Raw genomic sequence first — 8,981 nt, forward strand, 5'->3', positions numbered from 1 at the left:
TCTATAATACTCTTGTTTCTCTCTGTTGCATATTACCAAGAGTCTGTTATTAATAATATGTGTACATGAAAAGGCTGTTTTGGGTATATTATTCTTTTTTTATGTAAACCAAATGAACTAATTTATACATCTCTCATTCTTTCTTTCCCCCCCTCTCTTCAGCACTATGGTATGACAGAGATGAGTTATTACACTGTTCTTTTTGGTGTTTCACGAGCACTTGGTGTCCTGGCTTCACTGACGTGGGACCGTGCTCTTGGCCTTCCAATCGAGAGACCAAAGTCGTTCACAACAGAAGCACTCAAGAAACTAGTTATTAAGTAGTAGTTACTTGACTAGCATTAATTAACTAGCGAGTTTTGTGTTAATACTATATTATGCATATCATGTCATTAGCTTTCTAGATTATTATTTTGTTACATTTAGTGTATATGTGTACTATGATCTATGAACCTAAGAATGTAGAATCGTGTGAATGTAGTATTTTTCACTCATTAATATTCACAGAAAATAACAAAAAAATCACAAGAGATGATAAATGATAATAGACGAGTCTAATAATAGACAATAATTAACAATTCATTTCAACTAGTTATCAAATGTTCCAAGTAGGTCTCCTTCACGAACCAGGAGGTAGTCCTGTAAATGGGTGGAGACATGGCAATGATAAATACACCCACACAACAACGGCTTTACCTTCTCATCAAATATCACTTTGGTTCCGCCATACTCTGGTATTAAGACTTTGTCGCCAACTTTAACATTGACTGCTTCTAGTTCTCCTTTCTGTACATAAAAAGATTTACAATTACAATCAAACATTTGATTAAATTTTTAAAAATGAGTTACAGCAAAAATAATTAATGACACCAACATACGTCATTCTTTGCTCCTGGGCCAACAGCAACGACTACTGCTTCGTTTACTTTCCCTTGAGCTTTCTCAGGGAGCATTATGCCACCTTTCGTTTTCTGCAGAAAAAAAAAGCAAAAAAATAAAGAGGATACACTCGAGTATTGGACTGTACCGTTTCAGCAGCAACTCTTTCAACAAGAACACGGTCCAAAAGAGGCTTGAAGCGTCTCAGTGCTGCCTAAAAGAAAAATAAAGCAAAGAAAAGGAATTTTTTAACACTACCATTTCTGTAAGCTCCTTTAGCAAAGTTGATGTAACTTCCACGTGGGAAAGTGGACATGCGCACATTGGCAATCTGCCAAGAGAAGAGCATGCGCAGAGCATTCCAGAAAAGTCTACTGACCACGTGGACAGTTACATCAGAAGAAGCAAGCACGTTGCTGCTTTGTTATACAATCATCTCTTCATCCTAGCAACATGTACAGAACAGCCAGTCTTTACAGGCCCGTATCAAGAGCCGTCTCAAAGCTACAGTCAAGATCATATGCTAAGGAGATTGCGTTTGGGGAGAATGCCAGGAGTTCGATGCTTACTGGCGTAGAGACATTAGCTAGAGCCGTCTCTGCTACACTGGGTCCCAAGGTTTGTACCGATACTGAACTCTATTTTATTGTCTTCCATCTTTAAAGGGACGTAATGTCATCATAGAACAGTCATGGGGTAGCCCTAAGATCACTAAAGATGGCGTGACTGTTGCTAAAGCTATAGAACTCCCTGACAAGAGAGAGAATTTAGGAGCTCGTTTGGTCCAAGACGTTGCCAATAACACAAATGAGGAGGCAGGTCTGTGAAGAGGGTTTGGTGAAAAAGATAATATTTAAAGATTAAGTGTTTGTGATAGCAGTACAGCGTCTCAATGATTAGTATTCATATTGTCAGATTTATAATGATCAGACCTTCTGCAATAATGAGAGACATACAAGATAAATTGTAATTGGGTGTTGGGTCATCAATAATTTTAAAAAATACTGTATAGCTAGAAATTTCTGTGGTCCAAATATTTTGCGAATCGCCATCAAAATAGCTTTTGCGGATTTTATTTTTGCAAATTTACCATGCCTTTTAATTTAAATAGGCCAATAAATTGTCTACCAAAATTTTGAGGATTAAATTTCTGCAATTTTTCTAAAACCACAAAATTAGCAGAAATTTTGTGCCACAGAAATTTCTAGCTACACAGTAGTTTTAGGGTGTAAAAATGTGTGAACATTGACATTAGCTTAATGTGTAGCCCTGCAACAGCCCATATGTTAAAGATCAAAGCTTCACAATTTTATTATTATCAAAAGGTGATGGTACCACAACAGCTACTGTATTAGCACACTCCATTGCTAAAGACGGATTCACTCGTGTGAGCAACGGAGCCAACCCTAATGAAGTGAGGACTGGAGTTCAGAGAGCTGTATCTGCTGTAGTCACCGCACTTAAGGATCTATCAAAACCAGTCACAACCCCAGAGGAGATTGCACAAGTAAGCCAAGAAAGGGAATATTTTGTATTATAATGTATGTATTTTTTATTTTTAGGTGGCTACAATTTCTGCCAATGGCGACAAAGAGATTGGAGATCTCATATCATCGGCAATGAAAAGAGTTGGCAAGAATGGTGTCATCACTGTTAAGGATGGCAAGACTCTTAATGATGAGCTGGAAGTGATCGAAGGAATGAAGTTTGACAGAGGATACATATCGCCTTACTTTATTAACTCCAGTAAAGGTATCCATAGTTTTATTTTTAAAATAATTTTTTGAGATCTCTTATAATTTTTTAAAGATAAGCCACAATTTTTAATTTTCTTTTTTAAATGTAGGACAAAAAGTTGAATTTGAGAATGCACTTCTTTTACTATCGGAGAAGAAGATTAGCTCTGCCCAGATGCTGATCCCAGCTCTTGAGCTTGCTAACGCTCAACGCCGCCCACTTGTTATAATTGCAGAAGACGTTGATGGAGAGGCACTGACAACACTAGTACTGAACAGGTGCAACCATGTGTGTGGGTGTGGTTAGTCATTAATGGTTATTAATAGGTTAAAGGTGGGGCTACAAGTTGCAGCTGTCAAGGCTCCAGGGTTTGGTGACAATAGAAAGAACCAACTAACTGACTTAGCTATAGCAACTGGAGGAATAGTAAGTCAAAACTGAAATGGAAGGAATTCTGCATTTTTATTACATTTTCTGATGTAAAAGTTGGACATAAGTTCCTGTACTATAGTACATGGTCTCAGGTCTCATTTTATCAAAAATGATTAGAAGAGAATTGTCCATTTTTATAATGTTTTCTGATACATATACATTTTCTTATTTTGTGTAGCAAGTTTAAGCTGGTTTCAATCAAAATTGGATTTTTACGAATTTTTAAAATTACTTAAAAATCAAGCCAAAGTCCCTGTACTATAGTACAGGGGCTTTGGCTGAATTTTGCTAAAAATGACTAGGAAAGAATTGTCCATTTTTGTTTCCTGATACATATACATGTCTTATGTTATGTAGCAAGTTTGAGCAAATTCTGACTAAATTTTTTTAGTTATGGCCATTTTAAAAGCTTTTAAACACTTTTCAATGCCTAGCTAGCTTAGTTAGTTAATGTATGGTATTTCCTTTAATAGGTGTTTGGTGATGAGAGCATACAGTTAAAAATTGAAGATGTCAAGTTGTCTGATCTAGGCGAAGTCGGTGAAGTTTTGATCACTAAAGACGATACTCTCCTGATGAGAGGTAGGCAGAACGAATAATTAATTATTGATGATTTTGTTGATTATTGTTTCTCTTCCTTATAAGGCAAGGGCACTGATGCTGATGTGCAGCATCGTGTAGAGCAAATAAAGCAAGAGATTGAGGACTGTCGGAGCGACTTTGAGAGAGAGAAACTCCAAGAGCGCCTCGCTAAGCTCTCGGATGGGATTGCTGTGCTGAAGGTTGGAGGATCTAGTGATGTTGAAGTAAATGAGAGAAAGGATCGTGTGAATGATGCATTGAATGCTACCAGAGCTGCTGTCGAGGAAGGCATTGTCCCTGGAGGTGGTGTGGCTTTACTGAGGTAAATTTGATAATAAACAAAAAATTAATTGGCAAAGCCCTTACTTACAAGAACTTGAACGTAGGTCTGGGCGTGACTGGGAGGTGCAGTCAGGAGGCGGAGCTCCTCAATGTTTTACGTTCTTTTCTAGTATTTGGAATTTTTGTGACTTCAAAATTTGGCCAAACCCCACGAAAATTTTTTTAATAATTTTTAAACATGTATTTACATGTTGCAGAAACTTGAATAGCAATAGAATTTAATGTTCTTTTTTTCTATATTTTTTTATTTCACAGGTGTATCCCTTCACTGAACAACGTTACCTCAGAGTCCGATGATGAGGAATCAGGTGTGGACATTGTCAAGGCAGCTCTCACTGCTCCCTGCAAGACTATAGCAAAGAATGCTGGAGTAGACTCAGAGAGAGTTGTAAATAAACTCCTCCAATCCCCAGACCCTAATGAAGGCTATGATGCACTCCATGACAAATACGTAGACATGATACAAGCAGGTACCTTATTATCCTTCTCTCTTTTTTTGTATTTACTGAGAATCTTGTTAATTGTATTAGGTATTATTGATCCAACTAAAGTGGTGCGTTCAGCTCTTCAAGATGCTGCTGGCGTGGCATCCCTTCTCTCTACAGCTGATGTGGTAGTCACTGAAATACCAAAGGAGGATCCACCAATGCCAGCTGGAGGGGGAATGGGTGGTATGGGCGGCATGGGAGGAATGTATTAAAGACTTGTTGTGAAGCGTGAAATGAAATTATTATTGTGTTCTATTTTGTCTTTTTGTGTTTGTTAATATTTTTTGTGTATATAAATCATTCTCTGACATGACAGCATGGACTGTCAATTTTGTGAAATTTCGTTAAAATGTTGCAATTGATAATTAACGTTAATTGGAGGAAGTCAGCCTAATCACCGGCACCCCACATAGTCAATTTTCATTAAAGTGGGAGTGGTCACAAAATTAATTGCGATCAACTAAGGTATGAGTTTTCTAGCAGCAAAATAAGACAGAATTTCTATCTAAAGGCTTCTCCAGCATCCAGACAAAGATGCAATAAAGTAACTATAAAACTCGTCTTTTTGATATTATAATAGACTAGATCTAACTCATTAACTCGACTTATTACACTACCTTGTACTCGACCTCGTACAGTACTGTGAAGCAACTTCTTGCTTGGACTAAATTGCTACAGTTGACTAACTTAGCTACTATATATATCGTGCAGTGGCTTCTAGCTATCTTTAATGCTTCCTAAATCAGTACTTGGTGGCATTCCTTCAACTTCTGTTTTTACTTCATTTTCTGTACATCTTGTAAAAGATTTATTAAATTAATTAATTAAATGCTAGACTTTGATTAAAAAGGTAGATCAAGAACTCCAAGTTCTGAGCTGCTTCAATCATGCATGGCTATTGTTTTGTCAAGATCTATTGTATGTAGTTTGCTTGCTTAGGTTCGCCCCTAAAATTAATGTTTTACATTCTTACATAGTACTTAATTCTCTTTTAGTTATTTTTTAATTCCTTATCTATGCTTTTTTGAATGAAGTATCTACTACCCACACAAGTAGGCGGTGAGTTCTTGACTTCTTGATCTTGAGAGTAGTAATGGAGGGCAAGCCAACACTGAACGAGTTAGTAACACATGTAGACGTTAGTACAAAGTGGCTGAGACTAGGGGTAATATTGGAACTGGATATGAAAGATCTAAAGGCCATAGAACATGTGAGACACACCATAAACGAAAGACTACAGGACATGTACGACCTCTGGTTGGAGACAAATCCTAACGCTACAAGAGGACAACTGATCAAAGCCTTAGGAGTCATTAGAGCTAATTCTTTAGCTGATGAATACAAGAAATGGATCAGTAGTACTGGCAGAGCTACTGCTACTAGTAAAGACACTGATAGAAGAAGACACAGTCCTTCAGTCAGCAAACAAAGTAAGTTAGTATCAGTTTGAGTATTGACTGTTAGATTAATCATACTGTATAGTTGGACTTGGTAAATGTGGAGGGAATGAGAAACTATTGACAAATGTAAATGTAATGATGTTAAATATTTTATTTCATAGCTCATATGGGAAGCCTACACATAGATGGGACTTGGGGAAACTGCTTGTAATATTTTCCAAGCTTGTAAGCACCTACTTAACACCTGTCCTCAAGGCTCAAGGTGTTAAGTAGGTGTAGTAACAACTATCAAAATATTTAATATCAAATATTTTGAAATTATATTGTTTTTACTATGTATTATCCTGCAGTGTTAACAAGAAGTAATTTTCCATTTTAATAATTGGACTCGCCGCGTAGGCGAGTATTAAGTAGTTTGGTTGTCTGTCTGTGATCATGAATTTTTAATTAGATTTAAAGAAATTTTTTTAATTAAAAAACTGAGTCCTCTAGTCTCATGGATTTTTCTCCATAGCTACTCCAAGCCTTCATTTATCAGCTAAAAATGTTTAATGAGCAGCGCTAGGGAGAAAAAGCTTGCAAAGTATGGGTGAAAAATTTAAAAAATACAGCGATTGTGCTGACACTCTTGAGATAGATAAAGCCATTTTCCAGTAGAAAACTACCTTCTAATTCATTAATATGTGTAGAATTTCTAAATTCTTACTTGGTAGAGACTTATGTTCCAAACTTCATTCAGGCCGTCCGACTTTGTGAAGGGTTGAGGCAGAAATGCGGTAGGCAAGCAGTACTAGACTCTCTCAACTCTTTTAAATATATCTAGGCAACAGTATTGTGCCCTATAGCTTATCATAAGCCACTCGTAAGAAGAAAAAAACTTAAGCTTCTTTAGTCACATGTCATGCTAAGGCCATTTTATTGGTAAGGAAGCCACGCCTCTATTAATAATTGGCAATTTTACATGCAATCTAGCTACCTGCTTGCATTTCTTAATGCATAATTCTTTGCTGTCTTGTGCATGATCCCTTAAATAAATAAATCTATCAAGACAAAAGTATTTGTGCCATCATAATAGGTTCTAGTTTTTAAAGTTCTCTTGACTTGCGTCAGTGCAGAACCTGCACGATTAAACTAAAGTAATAAATCATGGTCATTATCTCTATCATGCTGCATGATAGAGATAAAGACCATGATTGATTGTTTTCAATAGTGAGATGCATTTTTAGAAATACATTAATACAAATAGACCACATCTGACTGGAGCTACATTTTTATTTTGGTTATTAACAAAATTCATAGAGTGCAACCCACGATGATATGATCATGTACATTCAGTATAAAATCATATTCTAGGCTTCAGAAGTTCACATGCATACTAAACAATAGCAACAAATTTTTGGAGGCTATTGAGGGACTTTTATATCCTTGCATAGCCATCACTTTTATCAAGCTCTATTTTAATAGTAATTCATTGACCATATTTTACTACATGCATGAAATCTGCAAACATACCTTGTGATGATGGTAAGATCAATTTCAAAACAAGCAACTTCATTGAACAACAAGCAACTAAAAGTTACTAGTCTATTAAAATTTATTCTGGCGAGTACAATAATAATGTTCATACATGAAAATTTTGTAGCTTCGGAATAAATATATTACTCTCATGAATAATTTTACATAACTAATTTGGAGTGTATATTTTTCAAGAGCAACTGCGGCGAGTTCAAGCACCGTAGGTGTCTCGTTTCATAAGGATTTAAAATTTTCTCGTAGATAGTATAATTCTTATTGTTATTATTATTGTTTATAATATTATTTTTAGGAGAATGTCAGACTGATTCTCCACAACAAGAAGTGGCTCCTGCTGTTGGTATGTATATAATAATAATTATTTATTAGCTTATTTTAAATAATATTATTATTAAGAGACTAGAGGGAGCACTCAAGAAGAAGAGAAACAATTGGAGAAAGAAGATAAAGGAGGAGGTTAATAAATGTAATAATACTATCATTGTCATTTTAAATAGTTCGACAAAGAACTCATAATGTTGATCAATCTCTTATTGTTATTATTATCGTTATAATATTATTTTTAGGAGAATGTCAGACTGATTCTCCACAACAAGAAGTGACTCCTGCTGTTGGTATGTATATAATAATAATTATTTATTAGCTTATTTTAAATAATATTATTATTAAGAGACTAGAGGGAGCACTCAAGAAGAAGAGAAACAATCAAAGAAAGAAGATAGGGGAGGAGGTTAATAAATGTAATAATACTATCATTGTCATTTTAAATAGTTCGACAAAGAACTCATAATGTTGATCAATCTCAGCAGCAGCAGCAGCTTGCTTCTCATATTTCACAAACCAAAAAAGGTTTTGAGAGAATGAGATTATCATGTTATTTTTACTCTGTATAGGTGGTTTCTTGGAAAATTATAGGAAAGAGATTGGCTTTACCTTGATGATTATAATCATTATCATTTTCCTATCTTTTATATTATATTGCTTCCCCGACTTTAAAGGTCCAATAATAGGTAAGTAAAGTTCAGCAGCTGATTTATGCTAATATTATTAAAGTTTATGATTATGATTATATTTATATTATAGAATGTATAGTATGCCTATATTATGTGTGGTTCCTAACTGCTCATAACCAGATATTTATTTGATAGGAGCCTTTGTCACTATTGCAATAGGTACGTTGAGTGCATTGGTTAATCATTGCTTGAAATCTAATGTTCCTGGTTCTGCTGGTAAGTGAATATTATGTATACATTGCATATTATTATGTTATAGATATTAAAATTGAACCTTTAACAACATTGACTCAATCAACATAATTTCATGAAAGGAACAATAACTATTAATTTACATTTTACTTGTAATACCCTAAACTAGGTGTGTGACTTGTTTGTTTAAAAAACTAATTAAACTAAAAAGTAGCAGTTATTGAAACAGCTCACAGACAATTGCAGGGGAAATGCTGTCATTATGGTTGAGACGAGGAAGAGCAACTTTGAGCAAATTAGCTACAGCGCTTGAAAACATTAAAGAATATAAAGCAGCAAGTGAGCACAAGGATATTTATTCATTTTTTATATACATGTACTTA

At 35.2% G+C, this 8,981-nt stretch overlaps 3 protein-coding genes across 3 annotated transcripts; 2 read left to right on the forward strand and 1 right to left on the reverse strand.

Moving 5' to 3' along the window:
- Positions 1-462: 462 nt before the first annotated feature.
- Positions 463-1,218, reverse strand: LOC100635022 (10 kDa heat shock protein, mitochondrial-like). The gene is made up of 5 exons (XM_003386041.3): positions 1,138-1,218; positions 1,028-1,093; positions 879-971; positions 697-786; positions 463-639 (listed from the first exon to the last, which is right to left on the reverse strand). Exons 1-5 carry the CDS (start codon positions 1,201-1,203, stop codon positions 589-591), a joined length of 366 nt encoding a protein of 121 aa, XP_003386089.2. The 5' UTR covers positions 1,204-1,218; the 3' UTR covers positions 463-588.
- A 30-nt stretch (positions 1,219-1,248) lies between these two features.
- LOC100634895 (60 kDa heat shock protein, mitochondrial-like) lies at positions 1,249-4,835 on the forward strand. Its single transcript, XM_003386040.3, has 10 exons — positions 1,249-1,497; positions 1,545-1,698; positions 2,205-2,386; positions 2,442-2,631; positions 2,726-2,894; positions 2,943-3,042; positions 3,522-3,630; positions 3,694-3,952; positions 4,228-4,442; positions 4,503-4,835. The coding sequence occupies exons 1-10, from the start codon at positions 1,333-1,335 to the stop codon at positions 4,670-4,672; spliced, it is 1,713 nt and encodes a 570-aa protein (XP_003386088.1). The 5' UTR covers positions 1,249-1,332; the 3' UTR covers positions 4,673-4,835.
- A 718-nt stretch (positions 4,836-5,553) lies between these two features.
- LOC109581492 (uncharacterized) lies at positions 5,554-8,808 on the forward strand. Its single transcript, XM_019995642.1, has 9 exons — positions 5,554-5,890; positions 7,686-7,733; positions 7,835-7,849; positions 7,960-8,007; positions 8,064-8,123; positions 8,165-8,242; positions 8,287-8,403; positions 8,542-8,622; positions 8,666-8,808. Exons 1-9 carry the CDS (start codon positions 5,554-5,556, stop codon positions 8,707-8,709), a joined length of 828 nt encoding a protein of 275 aa, XP_019851201.1. The 3' UTR covers positions 8,710-8,808.
- The last annotated feature ends 173 nt before the right edge of the window (positions 8,809-8,981 follow it).

Source organism: Amphimedon queenslandica, unplaced genomic scaffold (assembly GCF_000090795.2).
Source record: "Amphimedon queenslandica unplaced genomic scaffold, v1.1 AMPQUscaffold_13436, whole genome shotgun sequence".
NCBI lineage: Eukaryota > Metazoa > Porifera > Demospongiae > Haplosclerida > Niphatidae > Amphimedon > Amphimedon queenslandica.

Excerpts from the sequence above, each read along its gene's own strand:
- LOC100634895 (XM_003386040.3), top strand. The coding sequence starts at position 1,333 with ATGTACAGAACAGCCAGTCTTTACAGGCCCGTATCAAGAGCCGTCTCA. Across the intron at positions 1,498-1,544 it reads CTGCTACACTGGGTCCCAAG|GGACGTAATGTCATCATAGA; the intron begins GTTTGTACCGAT and ends CCATCTTTAAAG. Across the intron at positions 3,631-3,693 it reads CGATACTCTCCTGATGAGAG|GCAAGGGCACTGATGCTGAT; the intron begins GTAGGCAGAACG and ends CTTCCTTATAAG.
- LOC109581492 (XM_019995642.1), top strand. The coding sequence starts at position 5,554 with ATGGAGGGCAAGCCAACACTGAACGAGTTAGTAACACATGTAGACGTT. Across the intron at positions 5,891-7,685 it reads TCCTTCAGTCAGCAAACAAA|GAGAATGTCAGACTGATTCT; the intron begins GTAAGTTAGTAT and ends TATTATTTTTAG. Across the intron at positions 8,623-8,665 it reads TAATGTTCCTGGTTCTGCTG|ATATTAAAATTGAACCTTTA; the intron begins GTAAGTGAATAT and ends ATTATGTTATAG.
- LOC100635022 (XM_003386041.3), bottom strand. The coding sequence starts at position 1,203 with ATGTGCGCATGTCCACTTTCCCACGTGGAAGTTACATCAACTTTGCTA. Across the intron at positions 972-1,027 it reads AAAGAGTTGCTGCTGAAACG|AAAACGAAAGGTGGCATAAT; the intron begins GTACAGTCCAAT and ends TTTTTTCTGCAG. Across the intron at positions 787-878 it reads GCCCAGGAGCAAAGAATGAC|AAAGGAGAACTAGAAGCAGT; the intron begins GTATGTTGGTGT and ends TTTTATGTACAG.